This window comes from Castor canadensis, chromosome 8 (genome assembly GCF_047511655.1).
Source record: "Castor canadensis chromosome 8, mCasCan1.hap1v2, whole genome shotgun sequence".
In the NCBI taxonomy this organism is placed as follows: Eukaryota; Metazoa; Chordata; class Mammalia; order Rodentia; family Castoridae; genus Castor; species Castor canadensis.
In genome coordinates this window covers 87,543,533-87,566,171 of record NC_133393.1, presented here as the reverse complement: position 1 = coordinate 87,566,171, position 22,639 = coordinate 87,543,533, and the positions used below count along the sequence as shown (strand labels likewise).

The following is a 22,639-nucleotide window of genomic DNA, read 5'->3' as shown; positions in this document are numbered from 1 at the left end:
GTACTTCTGCAAGTTTACAAGTATTACTCTGAGGTCACACAACTACTGGAATCAGAAGATTTGCTAGTAAAGTAAACTGGATCATGATACATACAGTAGAGGACGTTGATGTCTAAGAAGTGAGTCTTGAGCCAGGCACCAGTGGCTCACGCCTATAATCCTAGCGATTCAGGAGGCAGAGATCAGGAGAATTGTGGTTCAAATACTTCTCGAGACCCTATCTTGAAAACATCCAACCCCCAAAAAGGGCTGGTGGAATGGCTCAAGTGGTAGAGCACCTGCCTAGCAAGCATGAAGCCCTGAGTTCACATACAAAAAAGTGACTCTTGGATAAGCTTTCTGGCAAAATTCAGAATGTTATTTAGGTATGGTGAGGCATGCCTTAATCCCAGCTAGTACTCAGTTGTTAGAGAACAGGAGGATCATGATTCAAGGCCAGTCCGGGTAAAATTCATCTGAATAAACAAGCTGGACATGGTGGTGTGTACCTGTGGTCCTAGCTATGCAAGAGGCACAAATGGGAGGACTGTAGTCCAGGCTGACCTGGACAAAGACATGAGACCCTACTCGAACAATAACTAAAGCAAAAGAGACTGGAGGTGTTGGTCAAGTGGTAGAGCACCTGCCTAGCAGTGTGAGCCCCTGAGTTCAAACCCAGTAACACCAAAAACAAAAACCCCCAAAACAAACAAACAAAACCCCAGAAAAACAACAGGAAAAAACATTTCATAAACTCAGATCCAGGTGTGGCCACACATACTTCTAATGCTAACACTCAGGAGGCTGAAGCAGAGGATCACAAATTTGATGCCAGCCTGGGCCACATAGTGAGATCCTGTCTCAAAAAAATAAAAAGCATTTAATCATTCTCTAATATATGAGTCACAGTTCTGGAATTCTATATGAAGTATGCTTATGCATGTATTAGTCTTTTTCCTGTTACTATAACAAAATACTTGAGGCTAGGTACTTTATTAGAAAAAGATTTTTATTAGCTCACAGTACTGGAGGTTCAGGTGCATGGTGCCAGATTTTCTCACCTCTGATGAGGGCTCACTCATCAAGGTGGGAGCACTGGTGAGAGGGAGAGATCGTATCGGGAGACAAGGAACCAAGGGTCAGGCTCTCTTTTATAGCAACCTGCTCTCATAAGTAACTCAACAAGAACCACTTTAATTCCAACATCAGAGCCCCCATTGACCTAACCATCTCCCAGTAGGCCCCACCTCTCAACTATGCACACCAAACATTCTAACACATGACCTTTGTGGGACATGTTCAAACCATAGCATGCAGATACTAATGTAATCCATCTGAGGATGACCTGGACACATTCACTGAATTCCTGGGATTCCCCACTATCGAGTCAGATTGTAACAGGATGCTCTGAAAATATATGCACAGAATGTCCAGAGATGGGGAATTGAATACTTGTTACTGAGCAGCTGCTGCTTTGTAACTCTGTCAACTGAATATAAAATGCAGGCAGAACACATCCGGGCTTATGATTTAGCTTACTTAGCAAGTGAGGCATCAGGTTTCAAAGCAGCCAATGAAAATAGCCTTCTTTACTTCAGACATTACAACATTAGGCCAGTAAAGCTTTCCCCCGGAAGTATTTTGCAAATTCAGATATTATAAAGTATCTGTTTATAGGGTCTGCTGCAGTGACCCTCCCCCTAAACCCAAGCTGAAGAGCACAAATGAACATCCTGAGTAATTCTCAACTTTTCTCCAAGTGTGAGTTTACAACCTAATTTAAACACAGTTTGTAAGTATAGCTACACTTAATAAATACTTGGCATTGCTTTTTTTTTAAAGCAACAAATACATTATTTTCATTCACTCAGTAACATTACAAAATTGGGGAACCTATTTGGTTTTGATATAAATGTCATCTTTTAGGCCAGATGTGGTGGCTCACACCAATAATCCCAGCTACTCAGGAGGCAGAGGTTGGGAGGATCATGGTTTGAGACCAGCTAGGGTAAAAAAAATTAGTGAGACTTCCCCATCTCAAACAATAAGACAGGCATGATGGTGCACGCTTGTGGTTCCAGCCATGTGGGAGGCCAGAAGACTGGTCTGAAGCTAGACGTAGGCAAAAATGTGAGACCCTGTCTCAGAAATAACTAAAGCAAAAGGGTTGGAGGAGTGGCTTAACTTTTAGAGCACCTGCCTAGTAAGCATGAGGCCCTGAGTTCAAACCCCAATACTGCCAACAAAAAAAAGCCTAGTCTACAAAGTGAAACCCCGTGGGCTTTTTTTTTTTTTTTCCTGTGGTACTGGGGTTTGAATTCAAGGCTTCCCACTTGCTAGATAAGCGCTAGACTACTTGAGCCACTCTACCAGCCCTATTTAAAAAAAAAAAAAGGCTGTTTTCTAATAAAGGATGTTTAATATATTTTATATGCTGATTTACACTGAAAGCAGAACAGATTCATGCCAGTAGCCTGGTTAGAAATATCTTTTCAGGGCTTGGGGTGTTGCTCAGTAGTAGAGCACTTACCTAGCTTGCACAAAGTTCTGGGTTCAATCCCCAGCACTGCAAAAAAAGGAAAAATTAGGTCAGAAAAAGGCATCAAGAGTAGGTATTTCTCAGTTGGCTGCTTGTGGATTTGGAAACCAATGTCTTAAAACATTTGGACTTAAGATACAAAGGCTATCATGATTCTGAGTGACACTTCTGTAGTATAGTTTGCTACACAGTGAAAACTCATTCTTCACAGGACATAGTTGTCAGAGGCTCTTGTCTTCTTGCTTCCAGAATATAGCTTCATTTTTTGGACACATTGAAGAATCGAGGTCTAATGTAATCCTTATACATAGAATAGAGAACACCTAGAAATAGATAGGTATGCATTAATAGAGTTTCCGTGGGAAGCAAAGACTGAATTTTTCCCACTTGTATGTTTCTGAAATTAGCCCACAATTTAAAAATAAAAAAAACAAGCAAAAGGACTGGAGGTGCAGCTCAAGCAGTAGAGTGCCTGCTTTGCAAGTGTGAAGCCCTGAGTTCAAACCCCAGTCCCACCAAAAAACAAACGAAAGCCCTCTCCTACTAATTTCTGGCTTGGATCATACAAGTAGGCACAGAAACAACCTTTAAGAAGCATTGAAGATCAATAGTAATCTGAATTTATGCTGTTACCACACCACCTAACATGAATTTTTATTTATTTATTTTTTCTTTTATTATTCATATGTGCATACAAGGCTTGGTTCATTTCTCCCCCCTGCCCCTACCCCCTCCCTTACCTCCCACTCCACCCCCTCCCTCTCCCCCCCACAATACCCAGCAGAAACTATTTTGCCCTTATTTCTAATTTTGTGGTAGAGAGAGTATAAGCAATAACAGGAAGGAACAAGGGTTTTTGCTGGTTGAGATAAGGATAGCTATACAGGGCATTGACTCACATTGATTTCCTGTGCGTGGGTGTTACCTTCTAGGTTAATTCTTTTTGATCTAACCTTTTCTCTAGTACCTGTTCCCCTTATTCCTATTGGCCTCAGTTGCATTTAAGGTATCTGCTTTAGTTTTTCTGCGTTAAGGGCAACAAATGCTAGCTAGTTTTTTAGGTGTCTTACCTATCCTCACCCCTCCCTTGTGTGCTCTCGCTTTTATCATGTGCTCATAGTCTAATCCCATTGTTGTGTTTGCCCTTGATCTAATGTCCACATATGAGGGAGAACATACGATTTTTGGTCTTTTGGGCCAGGCTAACCTCACTCAGAATGATGTTCTCCAATTCCATCCATTTACCAGCGAATGATAACATTTCGTTCTTCTTCATGGCTGCATAAAATTCCATTGTGTATAGACACCACATTTTCTTAATCCATTTGTCAGTGGTAGGGCATTTTGGCTGTTTCCATAACTTGGCTATTGTGAATAGTGCCGCAATAAACATGGGTGTGCAGGTGCCTCTGGAGTAACCTGTGTCACAGTCTTTTGGGTATATCCCCAAGAGTGGTATTGCTGGATCAAATAACATGAATTTTTAAATACTGGAAAAATGTAAGGAAAGTGGGCAATTTTGACTAGATATTAAGATAAAATATTAGGCATCTCTCTCAATTTAGCAAATATTTATTTAAGGTCTACTTGTGCTCAGAGTCTTAAGAAAAACACGTGACTATGTGGAATCTGTAATCTAGTGGGTGAACTAGCTGTGAGTTAGACAGATGGTATGTGTAGCTTCTACAAGGTCCTAGGGCCACACCAAGAGAGGGAACAGACAAGTAAAGCAGGCTGAGGAAGAGGGAGATTTTTCCATGATTTCCTGGGATGTCATCAAATCTTCACACCCAAAAGCAAGTTGGAGCCAAAGATTTAAGCTAGAATTCATGCCCTCTTTCCCATCCCCACTCCATCTCAGTTACCAAGCACCTGGTTGTCTAACACAAACTTTAACTTTCCCTCTGCTTTCTTTCTGAGATTGTTCTTGACTGTCTTCTTAGAATGCACAGAAGATAAGCACAGAGGATAATAGGCCAAGCAAGTTGTTTTTGTGTCTCCACATGACAGCAAATTGAGGCAGAAGTCTGCCTAATATTTTAGTGAAATATTACTGCAACCAGAGTTGGTGCATAAAATTCAAACCAAGGGCTGGTGGAGTGGTTCAAGTGGTAGAGCGCCTGCCTAGCAAGCATGAGGCCCTGAGTTCAAACCCCAGTACTGCAAAAAAAATTCAAACCAAAAAGTTTTATGTTTTTTTAAAACCTGAGTCATTGTGCTATCTATGGGAAGAAAATTCTCAGATTCAGAGGGAATTCTGGAATCATTTCCCTGTCCTTTGGCTAGTTAGACAGAGATAATTTTTTGTTTTCTTTTTCTTTTTTCTTCCTATTCATTTTTGACAGAGATAATTATTGCCTCTTGCCTACCTCCTAAGTGTTGGTGTTCACATAGTTGTGGTCTCATTCACTCCAGTTGCTTCACTGATAAGCAAGTTAGATCTCTAAGTTAGATTTCCATGTCTGAAGCCCACATTTTCATCATAGTACATATGACATTTCTGCATCTCAGAGGAAGGTAATCTCAAAGCTTTTAAACTGTACATAAGTAGCCAGATCTGGTGGCCCTGTATTCCCAGCTACTCAGGAGGCAGAGGCAGGAGGATAGTGAGTTCAAGACTAGTGCAGACAAAAGGTAGGGAGGCCATATTTCAAAAACAAAACACAAAACAAAAGGGCAGGGTTTGTGGCTCAAGTGGCAGAACGCTTGCCTGCCATGCTCCTGGAGCAGTCTCCGGTACTGCAAAAAAAAGAAAATTGTTTATAAATTAATATGCTGAGCATACCCTCAAAATGTGTTTATTTTTAAACAATGTAAGTATACTGTAGCCAATCTATTTATTAGTAAAACTTTCTTATTTATTTATTTGCTTATTTATTTTGTAGTCCTGGGCTTTGAACTTGTCCTGGGCCTTGTGTTTTCTAGACCACTTGAGTCATGCCTCCAGTCATTTTTTGCTTTGGTTAATTTTGAGATAGGGTCTCATGTTTATGCCCAGGCCACTCTGAACCACGATCCTCCTAGTTACACTTCCTGGGTAAGTGGGATGACAGGTGGTCACCACCACACTCAGCTTTTTATTGGTTGAGATGGGGTTTTGCAAACTTTTTACCCTGGCTGGCTTCAAACTGTGATTCTCACCATCTCTGCCTCCCAGGTATCTAGGATTACAGGTGTAAGCCGCCATGCCTGGCTTTTTATTTACTTTTGAGATTGGGTCTGGATACCTGTCCCAGGCTGGCCTCAAACTCTTGGGCTCAACTGAGCCTACCACCTCAGCCAGCACTACAGGTGAAAGCTACTACATCTGGCTAGCTTTTTCATTTTCAAGATACAATATATTCTTCCCACACATGGATTTCTACATAGGGTGTGTGTTCTCTAATTTGGAGAAATCTTCCATAGTGATCTTAATCAGGATAATATAATATTAAGAGTGTGGGTCTGGAAGAGATGGCCCATGTGATCACAGACAAAAAAGCTTTTCCTCTCTAAGCCTCACTTTTCTAATCCATAAAATGGGATAACAGCATGTATCTCAGAGGTTGGGTTTGGTGTATTGTAAAGATTTTGTGTGGCCTTGCTCTGGGAACCTGGTATGGAGCTTCTAAAATGCTTGACATTTTCAGAGTAATAATGTCTGATATTCAGAAGCTTTGTGATCATGCCAGAGCTCATGCTGATAAGAATGCGTGCGGCTGGCACCTGAGGCAAGGGCAGTGCTGTGGGCACCATGCTCTTACCTCTGAGGACCTGATTCTTGCAGCTGCAGGTGCTTAGTGTCAGAATTGCATTATAGTCCAGTACACCGGGTGGCATCTCACTAGCTACTTACTAAGATTAAAGAGTTCAAGAGTACTTGTTGAATGTTAGCTATTGTGTTTTGTCTACAAAGTACGCATCCTCCTAACAAACCTGCCCTTTGCTCTTCATTCTCTGTATTAGTGAAACCTTCCATCTGGACCAACCAGATACCTAGGGCTCATCTTTGATTCCTTTTCCTTACTTTTCTCAGACACTTGGCAGCCAAATCCTCAGCATTTCTGGATCCCATCACTTCCCTATTTCAATGCTGGTTCTTTAGTCAGATCCAATTCAGAGTCTAATTGGTTTCTCCATCTTTATGTTTTCTTCTCCTTTGAAAAAACATCACTAGGCATTATCTTTTTCCTTTTAATGTGGTTTTTTCTGTTGTTGTTTTTTGTTTGATTTAAGACGGGTTTCCCTGTGTAGTCGAGGCTGTCTGGAATGCAAAATCCTCCTGCCTCTGCCTCTTGAGTGCTGGGATTACAGGTGTGGAATACCACACCCAATCTTTTTAACATTTCTCATGGTGACATACATACTTACACATAAAACTTGAATGCCCATTGTAGATTGTACACCTAAAGTTATTATGGGTCAAGAGATACAATATTGCAGGTCTTTTAGGAGACTTTGGTGATCATAGCCCCATTTCTTTCTCACAAGGTAACAACTGTTCTGAGTTTTAGGATAATCATTTTATTCCTGTCTTTCTGGGTGACTGTTTATTCCTAACAGTTTTATATTTCCTGGTTCTAATCTTTCTGTAAACTAGGTATCTTTCTACCCTTCCAGCTGACAATGTTAAACCTTTCACCTGCTCACCTTATGTTGTTACCCTTTGGCGCTCAGCCTTTACAACTCCATTAGACGTTTGTTTTGGAACAGCTTTACCTAAGCTGTAACTGTGCCTCCCAGAATTCCCTTCCCTGAATAGTTCTGGATTAGTTTGGCCCATGAAAGACATTTTTCACAAGATTTGGAAGGTGAAAGTTGAAGCAGCCCTTGAAGGTTGGAGGGTTGGTGTGGGGCAGCAGGCGCTGTTACAACTTGTACTAGCTCTTGTTTGTTGGCTGGCTCTACTGGCTGTTGCTGGGCAGCAGCCAGCCTACAGATCCTTCAGCTCCTCTTAGATCTTCTTTCACTTCTCTGGCTTCTGGGCCAGCTGGGTTTAGCTCATGCTATAGGGCCTCATTCTCCTTGTCTCCCAGAATGGGAGGCAGTGAGACTGATTCAAAGTCCCAACTGTCTTTTGAGTTCCAGCTCATCATGGCAGATTCCAGTTTATCATTCCTTCCCCTCTGTTGCCTTGCCAACTTCAGACCCCAGCGTTAGAAACACAAGCAACAGCTTCACATGGACAGTTTATCCAGGTCCCAATATGCTTAAGGTTCTGTCTCTACAATAAACCCCTGTTTATACTTCACTACTGGGATTTTTTTCTTCTCTGACTGAACCGTGACTGATCCTGAATGTGGTTTACCAGAGGAACAGAGCCATAAGGGGAGATTCTCTGATTTGCTCTGAGTTACATGCAATTGAATCTTTGGTCTAATTAGATTTAAAGGCATTGATGACCACTTTTTCAGTTATAAAGAGGATGCTAGCAGGCCACGGTAACACAGTAGCAAAACACTTTCTTAAGTTATCACCTTTATCAAGTACTTTAATCAGGTACCTAAAGAAAGCCAGCTCTGGGTGATGAGGTATTTACAGCTATAGAACACTGAGTGGAAATAAGGTATATAATGTGTTTGGTTACTTCTAAGTGTGCTGGAGAACTTGGGAAAAGAAAGTAATGGGCCCAGGCCTCTTAATTTCTCACACAAAATCCCATGAGGGGCTTCAAAGCTTTGATTTTCCAAGAAGATAACCCCACTCTCATGCCCTGAAGCTGATATTTTTGAAAACCACACATTGGGTCTCATCCTGTGAATGGTAGATTGCAACACAAATTAAATTCACATAGTTATGTTACATTAAAGTTAAAGCATTGCTTTGGAAAGAGGAGCCTGAAATTGGAATAGGGACCTATTTCAATGACTAGTCCTTGAGCCTCTACTTTTACTGAGACTCCTTTGCCAGTCAAAGCAGAACTTCCATCCCTAAGAATGACTGAAATTTGGACGAAAACAGTCTCTATGAAATGCAAGTGAAATACATGAACTTCCTAGTACAACTGTAGCTCTCAGGGGCTATTTTGTTCCCCTGGAAAGTCTGCAATATCTGAGGACATTTTTGTCCCTCTAGAGGTGGGGGTGGGAGGGAATTCCTATTGGCATCTAGTGGGTTGAAACTACGGATGTTGCAAAAATTCTGTAATGCACAGGCATCCATACACAACGAAAAACTATTCACCCTCAAGTATCATTGTGCTGAAGTGTAAACAGCTTTAGAGGCAGGTATCAAACAGCCTTAGAGGCAGGAGGGAAACTGGAAAGTCAGAGTGAATTTGTCCTCCCTTGCCCACACCCTAAGTATACCTACTCCTTCACCAAGGTGTGGGAAGTGCATGTGTGAAGGGATCCCTGGCATCCTGGTGACTCTGTAAACCAGAAGTGACAGTGTGAACTGCTGAGCTACCTGAATTCAATGGGGATAATGAGATTGAGATATTATGGAGGTCACTGGCAGCACTTAATTGAAAAAGACAAGGAAAGCTTGATTATTGTAATGGGCAGCAAAGCCTAAACAGTAATCAGAAGAGTCTAAGCCACAGAGATCTTTGGCACTTGTTAATTGATTATGGTGTCCCTAGAATTGAATATAAGCAGATACAGGCAGAAAAGCTCTAGATTTGGTGAACTAAAGTTTGATTTGAACCATCACAATAGAGAGCCGTGGGCTCTTGACCAGCTCCTGGATTTGAATTAGCTCACATATCCAAGGTCCCTTGAATGAAGGAGAGGCCAGGTCTCTAAAGGAAGGATCCTGTTGCATAGCCCTCTTCTAACGCAGACACGCCCACTCATACACAAAGATGCACATGCACACACACACATATATTAGAAATGACTTGTGGTCATTTACCAGGGCACCTGTCCATTAAAGAAGGTACAATAATCACATTTATGGGAGATTTTTTTATACTGGTTCTGAATTGATGATTACTACTCTGGCCAAATTAGTGTGTTGTACCAAGGTTTTGTGGAGGTTTGTAGAGGTCGGGTGGTTGTGGTGTTTTGCAGTGAGTCTATTTTACACATAGTCTGGAGTTTCCCTGACCCCACCCTTTGTTAGCCTCCAGTCCCGGAGAACAGAAAATTTCTCACACTGGTCCCCTAACCTGTGAAATAAGGATTGCTTTGATAGAGCTAAGTGTATACCATCCTAATTGTCTTTGACTATCAAAATAGTAAACTAAAATATTAGTATATTTCTAGAGGGACTGTGGAGATTAATGGCATCATCAAGGACTTCCGGGATGCCTGAGAGGGAGTTCTAGCATGTCTTCATTCAGTCTGCTTATTTCACAGAAGACAGATGGATTTTGGAGAATGAAATTGGATGTCTCTAAACTTACCAGGTGATCACTCTAATTGCAGCTGCTATTGAGATGTGATTTCATTGTTAGAGCAAATCAACGCAACCTTTGCTATTTGGTGTGCAGCTGTTAATCTGGTTGCTTGCTATTATCTGCGTACCTTTGAGTAAATACCATAAAAAGAAGCAATTTATTTTCATCTGACAGAGCCTGCAGTATAGTTTCACCGTCTACCCTCAGGGCTAGGTGAACTTTCTAGTCCTATGCCATTCCATTCTGCAAAGACTGTGATTGATCTCTTCATTCCACAAGATATGACCTTAGTCAGTTAACTGATCTGTCCTGACTATTAAGGGGAAATTGGAATGTGTAGTATCTCTTCAAACATTTAATCTCATGTGCTGTGATTAAAAGACAAGGGAGCCAGATGTGGTGATACATGCCTGTAGTCCCAGAGCTCGGGAGGCTAATGCAAAATGATTCTGAGTTTGAGGCCAGCCTGAGTTACATAGGGAGACCTTGTCTCAAAAAGAAAGAAAGAAAGAAAGAAAAAGGGAAGGAAGGAGGGAGGGAGGAAGGAAGGAAGGAAGGAAGGAAGGAAGGAAGGAAGGAAAGGAAGGAAGGAAGGAAGGAAGGGAAAGGGAAGGGAAGGAAGAGGAAAGGGAAGGGAAGGGAAGGAAGGGAAGGCAAAGAAGAAAATCACATCCCATAGAAGGCAGGATGGCTAATGACACAAGACCTTTTAGAAATGAAGGTATGGTGGCTGGAGAAAGCCTAGAGATAGAGTACTTCTCTAGAATGCAGTATATCCCATCTTCTAGTTTCTGTTACCTCCAAATGTCATCAAATTATTAATCCAGAGTCGGGCTCTGGTGGCTCACGGCTATAATTCTAGCTACTCAGGAGGCAGAGATCAAGAGGATCACAGTTTGAAGCCAGCCCGGCTAATAGTTTGTGAGACCCTATCTCAAAAAACCCTTCACAAAAATAGGGCTGGTGGAGTGGCTGTAGGTAAAGGTCCTGAGTTCAAGCCCTAGTAAGGAAAAAAAATTATGAATCCATCATGGATTAATCCATTGGTTAGGTCAGAGCCCTCATGATCCAGTCACTTCCCAAAATCCCATCAAGGCTGGGGACATGGGTTAAGGAGTAGGGCACTTGCCCCAGTAGTGTCAAAAGCCCATCATGTGGCATCTAAGCCATTAATTACATGAGCCTTTGGGGGATGCTTCATATCCAAACAATAACATTTGATAATGAGAACTCCAAACAGCAAGTACTCTAAGGGCTTTGCATTTATCATGTAGGCCATTATGGATGAGGTGGATGCTACCATGAGTGCAAAAGACACAAAGGAGGATGGAAGAGTTGAGGAACCAAAGAGGGCTATCTCAGGAGAAGATTCTCAGAGACTGAACTGTGGAAGTGATCTGTATTGGTGGTATTAAAGACACTGAAGAACCCCTCTACAAGATAATTTTGAACACCATGGGAAACTTGAAGTGCTTGAAACCATGACTGACCAAAGCAGTGGCAAGAAGAGGGGCTTTGCTTTTGTAACCTTTGATGACCCTGACTTTGTGGATAAGGCTGTCATTCAGAAATACCATACTTGAATGGCCACAACTATGAAATGAGGAGAGCAAGAGATGGCTAGTGCTTCTGGAAACTTAGGTAGATGTCATGAAGGTAGTGTTGGTGGTAATAACAGCTTTGGTCATGGAGGAAACTTCAGTGATCCTGACTTTGGTGGCAGCCATAGTGGTGGCAGATATGGTAGCTGTGGGAATGGCTGCAATGGATTTGGTAATGATGGAAGTAATTTTGGAGGTAGTAGAAGTAACAATGATTTTGACAGTTACAATAATCAATCTTTAGAGTTTGGATCCATGAAGGGAGGAATTTCTGCCCTCTGGTTTGGAGGTTGGTACTTTGCCAAACCATAAAACCAAGGTGGCTATGGTGGTCCTAGAAGTAGTAGCAGTAGCAGCAGCCAGCAGTGGCAGAAGGATTTAATTACTGTCAGGAAACAAAGCTTAGCAGGAGAGGAGAGCCAAATTTGTGAACTCAGCCAAGCACAGTGGTGGCAGGGCCTAGTTACTATACAGAAGACATGTTTTATACAATACTCATGTGCATAAAAAAATGTATTTGCAATTAATTGTATAACAGGTTAGTCTTAATATAAAAAATATTTTTGTACCCATGCTGTTGACTGCTAAATGTAATAGACTGACTGTAATGCTTAACAAAGGTGTCTTTTTAAAAATTGCTCTGTGTAAAATTAGTCTACTTGTAAATCCCCAGGAATATGAAGTTAGGATTCCTGCACAGTGATGCCAATTCCATTTGAAATTTATTTATAACTGCTTGGATGGAGAAACCATTGTCTTCAGAAACCCTTGTGTAGTTGAACTGATAGTTATTGTAGTGACATTATGAAATTTTCCATTGAAAGGGCCACCTAATCACAGTGATGGAATTGTTTGGTTGTATAAATAATTGTTGCTACATTGTATGAAATATTTAAATTGAATTATGGTAACTGATAAAATGATAGATGGAAATGAAGCTTTGTATCATTCATTGTCATGTTAATTAATAGTCTGATTACCTTAGGAAAAAAATCCTCAAGAGTTCCAGTCTGTTATGTGTACATTCTGGATTTTTCTTACTTTCCCTACCCTACATCCTTCTTTCTTTCCTAAGTTCTTGTCCTCCCCAATTCAGGACCCAGCTCCAGATACATAAGCAAAAGCCTCATGAAAAGTGTGTGTGTGTGTGTGTGTGTATTTTTTGGTAGTAGTGGGGTTTGAACTCAGGGCTTCATGCTTGCTAGGCAGGCACTCTACCATGTGAGCCACTCTACCAGCCCTTTTTGTTGGGTATTTTCAAGATGGGATCTTTTGAACTATTTGGCTTCAAACCTTGATCCTCCTGATCTCTGCCTCCTGACTAGCCACTGGTGCCTGGTGCCTTCCTATATGTTATTGCTAGTAGTTCAGTTTCTCTCCTCAAACACTGATTGACTCACCTACCTTACCAAGCTATGTCAAGTTCCACCAACATGCCGTGTTCCTATGCCTTTGTTTTTTCTTTTGCCTAGCATCCTGGCTTTCTCTGCCTTAGGTATTTCCTCCATGTTTTTGGCCCATCACATAGTTTACATCCTTTGAGAACTTCCCCTGATCTTCCAGCCCTAGTTAAACACCTTCCTTCATACTTGTCCTTCCAAAGCAATCCATACTATCTCTGCAGCAGTGCCTGTGAATTTGTGCTGTATTATCTTCTTGGTGTCTCTGCTAAGGAGACTAAATGATTCAAGGGTAGGGAGTGAGTCTTATCTCTGTATCTGTGGACTAGTGTAGTGTCTGCCACACAGGAGATGTTTCATAAATGTTTGTTGAATGATGAAAAGGAGGCTGTTACTTTGGAGTAAGGCATCTCGTATTAGGTTCAAGATTCCCATATCATAGCTCATAGCAAAAATCACCACATAACCTCTTGTACATAAGCTGCAAGCCCATCACTAGTAAGCCTACTCTGCTCTGACCAAGGCATAAAGGGAGGCAAAGGATACTGTGATGCGCTCTCATTAATGCAGACAGAATACTGTGTATCATCTAGGTCCCAAAATTGACTTCTTATAGGATCTATCTAATTGGATAGCTAACAAATTTAGCGTTAGCAAAATCTTAATTAACCACAATAATTTTAAACATTTCTTATTTTGATTTGTAATCTATTCATTAGTTAATTTTAAAAAGATTTGCCTATTGCACAAACTTGTGGAAAGGTTTCAATTAACAATAATTGTGCTTCAGTAAATTTCCCTGGCTGTGATATTGCCACTGAGCAAAACTTCAAACTATGAACAAGGCTGTTTAGATTCATGGCCTTTTAAAAATGTTTTTTCCCAATTGAACTATTTTAATAAATACAACTGCTATTCAAATAAGCTAGAAAACAGAACCACTGCTCTTAGTTGGTTTGTCTAGGGTAGGAACTATTCACTGCTTCTTTTAGTATAGAGGATAGCCACCAATCCCCTAGTTCTCTACTGGGGAGAACTGAAAATGCTAAGAAATTAAGCCAGTAACTGGCCAGCAACCTCAACCAGGTGGAAAGGTCAGTCTGTTAACCCTTCCTGCATGACACTATCTTGCATCTTCTATGAATGAACAGAATCAACAAAGAATAATTGGAAAGCAGCTGAACAATAAGAGACAAATTAAGCAAGTTACCTAGAGTTACAGCTCCTACAACAAATCCTTGGGCAGCAACTCGCATGTGAATAAGATGAATAGACATTTTCTTATCTCTTCTGTTCTTTAACTTATAAAGACCATAGGACACCACAGTCACAAAGCCTGTTATACCTGTGAATTTTAAAAGTACAAATTAGATAAACAAAAGGCAAAATTCCCATTAGAGAGATAAATGAAAGGACGAGTGCCTGGAAGATAAGCAGGCAAGATACAGGTTGTATCCCTTCTTTGAAAAATGCTTGGGACCTGAAGTTTGGGTTTCAAGTGTGTTCAGATTTTGTTGTATCTGCATGAAAATAATGAAATATCTTGGGGATAGGACCTAAGTCTAAAGATGAAAGTCACGTGTCTTTTCACAGAGACTAAAGGTAATTTTATGCAATAGTTTTAGTGCAGTTCTGTTTTGACTATGACCTGTCACATGAGGACAGGTGTGGAATTTTCCACTTGTGGCATTACGTTTGCACTCCAGAGATTTCAGATTTTGGAGCATCTCAGACTTTTTGATTATGGATGCTCAACCTGTGCCAAAAGATACTTTAAAAAAAGCCCATTCTACATTTGATGTACTGAATTTTAAAATGAGTCCTTTACATTCTTGGATTCAATATGTTGGATATAATAGACGTAGTATGTGCTTCCCCCAGAAAAACTGGAACCTTATGGTACAGTAACTTGTCTAGTCTATTGTAACTTTCCTAAGGCATGATTTCCATTGTGCAGCCTAAAAGTCTGTTATCTGGGGCAAGTTACTTAGCCCCAGATGTTGAGTGAACCAACTCAACATCTCAATATCCACAGCTTTTGAGTGTTTGGCTTTACTTCTCTCTTGTCATTAAATGAAAAGATGAAGTAAAATAATCTAAAGTGACATGATAAACTTTAATGAGAGCTGGAAATATATGAATACATGTGCAATAAGTATATGAGTCTGGGAAGAACTATGATTCTAGAAAAGTTCAGAAGCCATACAAATACTTCTGCATTTTCTACAGATGTCAAGGAGTGTATATAATGCCAGGACATCTGAGATCCTATGTAACTGGTTTTAAAACACAGAACGGATAAGTTAAATAGGAAAGATTGCTGAAAGAGATTTAAAACACTAGCAGAACTTAATCTATAACATACTAAAATTAACCACATAATAGATAAAAGAATAGTTATTCAGTAATGTCATTAGCATAATTTATTGGTATGGAGAAGAACTATCTTGGATTTGTATCTCATACCAGACCCTGCAAAAAAGATTCCAGATGGATAAGTTACTTGGAAAACAAAAATATAGACAACAAAAAACATCTATAAGAAGATAAGGTAGACTTAATATAAAAAAATTTCTTGGATGGTCCTGAGGTTTAACTCAGGGCCTCACACTTGCTAGAAGGCACTCTACCACTTGAGCCACTCTGCCAGCCTCTTTTTTGTGTTGGGTATTTTTGAGATAGGGTCTCCCTTTTTTGCCTGGGCTGGCCTCAAACTGGGATCCTCCTGATCTCTGCCTCTCGAGTAGCTACAATTACAGGCATGAGCCACTTGTACCTGGCTTAATAGAAATTGACAAGGATAAAATGCTATATGTTCACATAAGAACAAAGAAAAATTTTGTACAATAAAAGTGTGATTCTATTTGGGGGGGTTCTCTATTCTACCCCACAGATCTACATATCTGTCTTTCCATTAATAACCATACAATCATGATTACTGTAGCTGTACAGTAAGCACTAATATCAGGCAGAGTGATTCCTTCCATTTTATTCATTAAAAAAAAAAAAGAAAAACAGCACTTGACATGGTGGTGTACGTCTGTAATCCCAGAACTCTGGAAGCTAAGGCAGGAGGCCAGCCTGAACTACAGAGGGAGAGCCTGTCTCAAAAAACCAAGGACTAGGGATATAGCTCAGTGGTTGAGTGCTTGCCTAGCATATGCAAGGCTCTAGGTCAATTCCCAGCACCACAAGAAAAATAAAACATTATTTAGCTCTTCTAGGAATTATAATACAAATTTTAGAATAGGCTTGTCTATGTGTATAAAAAAAAAAACCTGGCTAGGATTTTGATGAGAATTACATTAAACCTATAGGGCTGGAGGAGTGGCTCAAGTAGTAAGAGCGCCTGCCTAGCAAGAGTAAGGCCCTGAGTTCAAAGCCCAGTGACACCAAAAAAAAAATTACATTAAACCTATAGATTAATTTGGGAAGAACTGACATCTTTACTATGTATTACACCTTACAATCCATATACACAGTAGTCTATTCATTCAGGTCTTCTGGCACAGGTGTGTTTCTAAGAGTGGATAGGATATATTTATTCTTTCAGGATCCATTTAATATTGGAAAAAAGTAAATAAGCACACACACACACACACACGTGTGTGTGTGTGTGTGTGTGTGTGTGTGTGTGTATGGTACTGGGTTTGAACTCAGGGCCTACACCTTCAGCCAATCCACGAGCCCTTTTTTCTGTTGGGTTTTTTCAAGATAGGGTCTCATGAAACTATTTGCCCTGGCTGGCTTCAAACTGCGATCCTCCTGATCTCTGCCTCCTGAGTAGCTAGGATTACAGATGTGAGCCACCAGCACCTGGTATTCTATGTATATTTTTTAGGCTGACTAGCAGTAAATTTAACTGAAATGAAAATGACTGATATATTACAAATATATGAAAACAAATAAAAATAAAATGATGATGATAAACCAAAAGGGAAGCAGGTCCAATGCTAAAAGCTCTGTAAGTCTGGCCAAAGCATTTTGGAAAGAATCCTAGAAATATATAATAAATGACAATAAACTGGACATACTTCCTGACTTGGAAATTCTACTTTTGGGAACATACTCCAAGGAAATAAGCAACAGAAAAGTACAGAAAATGACACCAAAATATTCATGGATAAACTATGTCTGAGAAAAAACTAAACAACCCAAATGGCTCAAAGAGAAGAAAAACTGTAGACTTAATAAAAATTGTAGTTAAAATTAGTACACAGAAATCTACATATGAAATATTAAATGAAAGAAGTAAAACAAGATAATCTGTCAATACACATAAAATGCATTCAATGTATATATAATACCTTAATAGTGATCATAAGACAATTCTGAATGATGTAAAGTATTTATTCATTATTTTTATTTTACAGTATTAGGAATTGAACCCAGGGCCTTGTATATGCTAGGGAAGCATTCTGTCACTGAGCTATACCCCCTGCCCAATAGATCATATTTATAGGGCTGGAAGTGATTTAAGATATTCAATAAAAAATGTCTTGTAAATTATATACACAAGACACTCCATCCTGTAGAAGGGTATTCTGTAGATATTGTTAAAATAACAATAGCTAAACAAAACTATTCAATTATATATATATATATATATATATATATATATATATACACACACACATATATATGTATATGCATATATATGCAAATTTTATAATTATTTTGTAGCAAAAAACTTGGTTCTCTTTCCTTTTTTTTTTTCTTTTATTCATATGTGCATACAATGTTTGGGTCATTTCTACCCCTGGTTCTCTTACCTTAATCAAATCAAGATTCTGTTCTTAAATTGGTTTTGTTTCTTTTAGAGTGATTAAAGTCAGAACCTGTTCTGTTTTTCATGTAGTGTTTCTGCACTTTGTATATAATTGAATTTAGCTGGAAACACTTTTATCTTTCTACTTTAATCACCCTAAATGTCTCTGGAAAAATAAATTAATGTACAACAGGCACAGTGAGTAATCTCTGCTCATTATTGTGATCTGTTTAAATATCATGGAGGGTTCTTTTTTTTTTTTTTGGTTGTTCATTTTTGAGATGGAAGATTTTTTGTTTGTTTGTTCATTTTTGAGATGGGGTCTTGCTGTATAGCCCAGACTAGCCGCAAACACATGACCCTCTTGCCTCTGCCTCTCAAGTGCTGGGATTACAGATATATACTACCACACTCAACTGCATTGAGCTCCTGAGTTATTTTTCTAGTTAAAAATGATAAGGAAGGTAAATAAATCACTATTATTTGCTTTTCCTTCTTATGTGTTCTCTAATAAGTGTTAAACAAATGAAAGTTCTATATAGAATAGAATTGTAAAAGTAAAATTTAGTGCTTCTGATATGTGAATAATGACATGAAATTCCTAGCTGGGTGCCGGTGGCTCACGCCTGTAATCCTAGCTACTCAGGAGGCAGAGATCAGGAAGATTGTGGTTCAAAGCCAGCCCAGGCAAATAGTTCGTGAGACCCTATCTCGAAAAACCCCATCACAAAAAAATTGAGCTGGTGGACTGGCTCAAGGTGAAGGCCCTGGATTTAAGCCACAGTATCACAAAAAAAGAAAAAGAAAAATTCCTAGAGTTGCAGTGACAGTGACACTTAATGAAAGAAAGCACATGACTTTTACCTATTTAGACAATTTTTTGGAATTAATATACTCACACAGTTATGTAAATCAGATCTAAGGAAATTATTTTAATAGTTCCCAGATGAAATGAACACAAGGAAAGAGGTGTGACTGCAGTATATAATATGATGATGATGTTCAGGGCAGCTTAAGCATACAGACTAGAAGAAAGAGAAAGCTCAGATTTTAAAACATAGTATTAGTCTTTTTTTTTTTTTATTTCATCTTTGCAGTGGTAAAGATTGAACCTAGGCCCTTGTGCATGTATGAAATCACTCTACTACTAAGCTATACCCCCAGTCCAGGTAAATTTTTTTTAAGTCCATCTGCATATAATACTTACTGAAAATGTAAACACATACTAAATATGTGTGGGGAAGGAGAAAGAGGCGAATGCTCCAAATCTAATCAGAATACCTCTTCTTTAAGTCAGAGTTTATGTAATCATCAACCTCAATATCTGGAACATGCCAGGAAGCCAGCAAAAAGGGCCTCTGAGCAGCCAAAATGAACCTCACAAAGTTCATCCTCTCAGGAACCAGGCTTTTCCTCAGTGCTTTACCCTGAATTTATTCACAGGTCTCTCAAGCTTCTGGTTCCACAGAACAAAAGAAGTCTTTAATCCTAACTTATAGTAATGAAAGAAACAGAAAAATCTATAAACAGTAGATATAAGAACTTAAAGGCTTACAAGATAAAGAGACAATATTTTAGTAGTCTACAACAGACCCTCAGTATAAGAAACTGCTGCTGCTAATTCTGAATCATGACAGAGAAGTTTAAATTCATTCAATCAATTGCATTTGATTGTCTGGGAACTAATAATTGTAGAAAGACCTTTATAGAATGGATAAAATAGAATAAAATTTGATGTTTCAAATGATAGCTTAAGGACTGGAGGTGTGGCTCAAACAGTAGAGCGCCTGCTTTGCAAATGAAAAGTTCTGAGTTCAAACCCCAGTACCACCAAAAAAAAAAAGAAATGATAGCTTAACATTATTGGGGGCTTAATACCTACTAGAAACTAGTATGAGAACTCAACTCATATTCATGCTTAGAGAACGTTAGCTTCAATTATCTGAGGAAATTCAGATAACTGGGTATACTTCAGATACTGGGTAAGGCATTATAGTGTCTACGTTTTCATGTATCAGTCAAGGCTTGTACTTACCTACAGGGACAAATGGGGAGTCTCTAGATTTCCTGATCAGTCGTGAAAATGGGCCTTCGTCCTCATCTGCTGACCACTGGTTATCTGAAGACATTTTTCTCTCTCGTAGCCGCAGGAGATCAATGTGGTTTCTGTAAATCATTCAAAAAAATGTTTACCCTCTCCCAATATACTGTTGATTATGTGCTCTGTCATCATTTGCTTGACATGCCTGTCTGCTCCATTGAAATATTCAGTTGTCCTTTCTTTCCTTCACAATTTCTGCTTCAGAATCCTACATGTTTTGGGAAAAGGAGTATAAAAGAAAAAAACTATATCTAGAGAAACTGGTAATCAGATTCCATGAACACAGTAAAAATTAACACAGATCCTATCTGTTATTCAATCTCCTTTCACTGTACAGCATTTGAAATGCTATAGGAACATCAAGACCTCTCCAGACTGTAAGAACAGAAACTTTCTTTCACAATGGCAGTACCAATATAGGCAAAAATGACTTTGTTTAATGTGATGGGAGAATGACCAATCCATTCTGCAGAATGTGCAGAGTGGTATAAAGTCATTTAGAGACTTACCAAGACCTCCTTATGTGCTAGCTGCTGGGCCATACAATGGGAGATAATCTTCCTCAGCTACACAGGTTGAATGAAGATACCTGAAAGAACAACGACAATTACAACAGTCTTAGTAGCACCTCTGTTGTTAATCTGTACAGCTAAGTATTTTCACCCCCAAATTCAAACACACTGGCTTCACCCTATGAATGAGATTTCAACAGAAAATATAACCCCCTAAGTGACAGAGACACAATACCCCACCACCTGCTGTCTGTCTCTGGTGTTCTTTGGGCAGAGGTTGTAGATCAGAACAGGTGTTGTAAGGCTGGGACAGGTTTCCCTGCAATTCCAACTAATTGATAATCAGAAAGCAGAGACATATAACCCCTCCCCCGAGGGACTGGCCATCTGGTATTGGCCAAGTTTCCACTACTGCTAGAGACTCACGGGTAGCAGCACCTGGCCACAAACTTTATAGACTTTTTTCAAAGACAATATTTTTTAAAACATGAAGGTTTTCTCGTTGGAAGTGGATGCATTTACTTAAGCCTGCCTTCACAGGGGAGCTCCCAACTTCTGTGACTTCTGGTACCTAATACTTGCCCTCAAAACCGAAGGAAGAAACGGCAAAAGGGCACTACAATGGGTTTGGAAGGCGGGAAGGGCAGGAAAGCACCTGAGGCCAAGATTCTCCGCGTCCTTTAAGAATTTGGCACAGCTTGTTGGGATCCCGGGCCGCAGTGCAGGGACACAGTAATGAAAACACAAGGACACATAATCCACAGTATGTTGGAGAAAGTAAGATTGCTTTGAATAATTTGCAGCAACGACGTTGATCTATTGTGACTAGAGAAAAATGTCTTCAGCAGCCAGACACAAAGGCCAGTTATCCCTAGTGCTCAGGAAATCTAGAGACTGCCCCTTTGATCCGGTGGGTTAGCATAGGGGCAGCTGTGGAGGAGCCCTCGCACCTGCGGCCCCTGCATACTCAGGTCGTGAGCACCCCATGGAAAAGGACGTGACACGTCAGCGACCTTGGCCAATCCCAGGGCAGCGCGGGCGGGGGCGGGCGGGAAGGCGGTGAGAGAGTCTGCGCCTGCGCAAGGCGCGCAAGCGCCAGGGCCACACGGCGGCCGGGCGGGGGGTGTGGGGTGCTGTCCTTGCTGGATCTGAGGTGACGGCCAGCGTCGGGGACCTTGAGACCTCGTGGAAGTCCTTTTCTTTCTTACCTCTTCCACTTACCTACAGTCATGAAGACCTCAGGATAAAGGCAGAGGACCAGGTAGTGTTCACGGATTTTTCCTTAAAGCGGGAAATCATTTCACACTCAAAGAAACGTTCCCAGAATAGTACCAAGGACAGTAGTGTGGCATCTAGATTCTCCTTCCCAGCACACATCGGTGTATACAAACGGGGCCTTCTCTCACCCAACCCTAGTTCTGCTGTCAAATCGGGAATTAACACTGGTACACCACCAAGATTTAATCAAAAGATCTTACCAATGTTTTGTCAGTTGTCCTAACAATATCATTAATAGCGAAAAACAAAAACAAACACCCACACAATCCAACCTTTTTTTTCTTCTTTAGGATTCAGCCAGGATCACATATTTGGTTGTCAAGTCATGTCTTTGCTGTCCTTTAATCTGAAATAGTGCCTTAATCGTCTTTGTCTTCCATGACCCTGATACTTTGGCAATGCAAGACAGGTTTTTGTGGGGTCTGGGTCTTGAACCCAGTGCCTACCTCATGTGAGGCAAGTGCTCTACTGCTGAGCTACACTCCCAGCCACTAGGCCAGTTATTTGTAGGATTTTCTCAGTTAATTTTCCTGGGGTTTGTCATTGGATTGAAGTTATGTTTTGGCAGAGTATGACAAAAAGATGCTGTGCCATTGTTACATAACACCAAAGAAGAACATAAAGTCAACTTGATTGGTGATACTGTCTGATTCGGTGTTGTGCTCTTAAATGTTGATCAGCTGGATGGCTCTCCACAGGGAGGACAAGCCCTGATTTGTAGCAGTTCCAATTTCCATGGTGTAAGTACTCCCACCATGGCCAGTTTCAACCTCATGTCTGTCCTTACTGAGCAAACTTTGGAAATGGTGTTCTCCTGGGTTGGTATTGTTGCAGGAGTTTGCTAACTGAGATGGACTTTTGAGGCAATTAGCAGGAAGCAACATTTTATTGTGCCAGCACAGACTCAGCAGACTCCTGACCAAAGGCTGAGGCCTGAGCACAGAGGGGTCTCACCTTATATATCCTTGCAAGCAGGTTACAGAAGCAAAGAGCAAGGTCTAATCCATAAATGATTATATTTAATTTTATTGGCTACTGTGACTTTCCCCCCCAGGTGCTACGTGACCTTCCTCATGTTCAGATTTCTCAGGTTTGTCTCTCTGCTATGCGATCCTACCTCCCTGCTACTTTCTCAGGACT

General features: G+C 40.3%; 2 protein-coding genes and 1 pseudogene across 2 annotated transcripts in view; 2 read left to right on the top strand and 1 right to left on the bottom strand.

The window, feature by feature from the left end:
- The window catches only part of Slc11a2 (solute carrier family 11 member 2), a 50,332-nt gene extending 39,085 nt beyond the window's left edge, over window positions 1-11,247 (top strand). Inside the window, exon 19 of the transcript XR_012450837.1 lies at window positions 11,114-11,247. The gene's annotated coding sequence lies outside the window, so the exon portion shown is untranslated. The remainder of the gene's footprint in view (window positions 1-11,113) is intronic.
- Window positions 1,600-19,797, bottom strand: Higd1c (HIG1 hypoxia inducible domain family member 1C). The gene is made up of 3 exons (XM_020179908.2): window positions 19,644-19,797; window positions 14,051-14,185; window positions 1,600-2,841 (listed from the first exon to the last, which is right to left on the bottom strand). Exons 1-3 carry the CDS (start codon window positions 19,783-19,785, stop codon window positions 2,777-2,779), a joined length of 342 nt encoding a protein of 113 aa, XP_020035497.1. The 5' UTR covers window positions 19,786-19,797; the 3' UTR covers window positions 1,600-2,776.
- LOC109696740 (heterogeneous nuclear ribonucleoprotein A1-like 2) lies at window positions 10,555-11,947 on the top strand (annotated as a pseudogene).
- Window positions 19,798-22,639: the final 2,842 nt, after the last annotated feature.

Coding starts and splice junctions, on each gene's coding strand:
- Higd1c (XM_020179908.2), bottom strand. CDS start 19,785: ATGATTTACAGAAACCACATTGATCTCCTGCGGCTACGAGAGAGAAAA. Junction 14,186..19,643: donor CTCCCCATTTGTCCCTGTAG/GTAAGTACAAGC, acceptor TAAAATTCACAG/GTATAACAGGCTTTGTGACT. Junction 2,842..14,050: donor TGTAGGAGCTGTAACTCTAG/GTAACTTGCTTA, acceptor ATCTATTTCTAG/GTGTTCTCTATTCTATGTAT.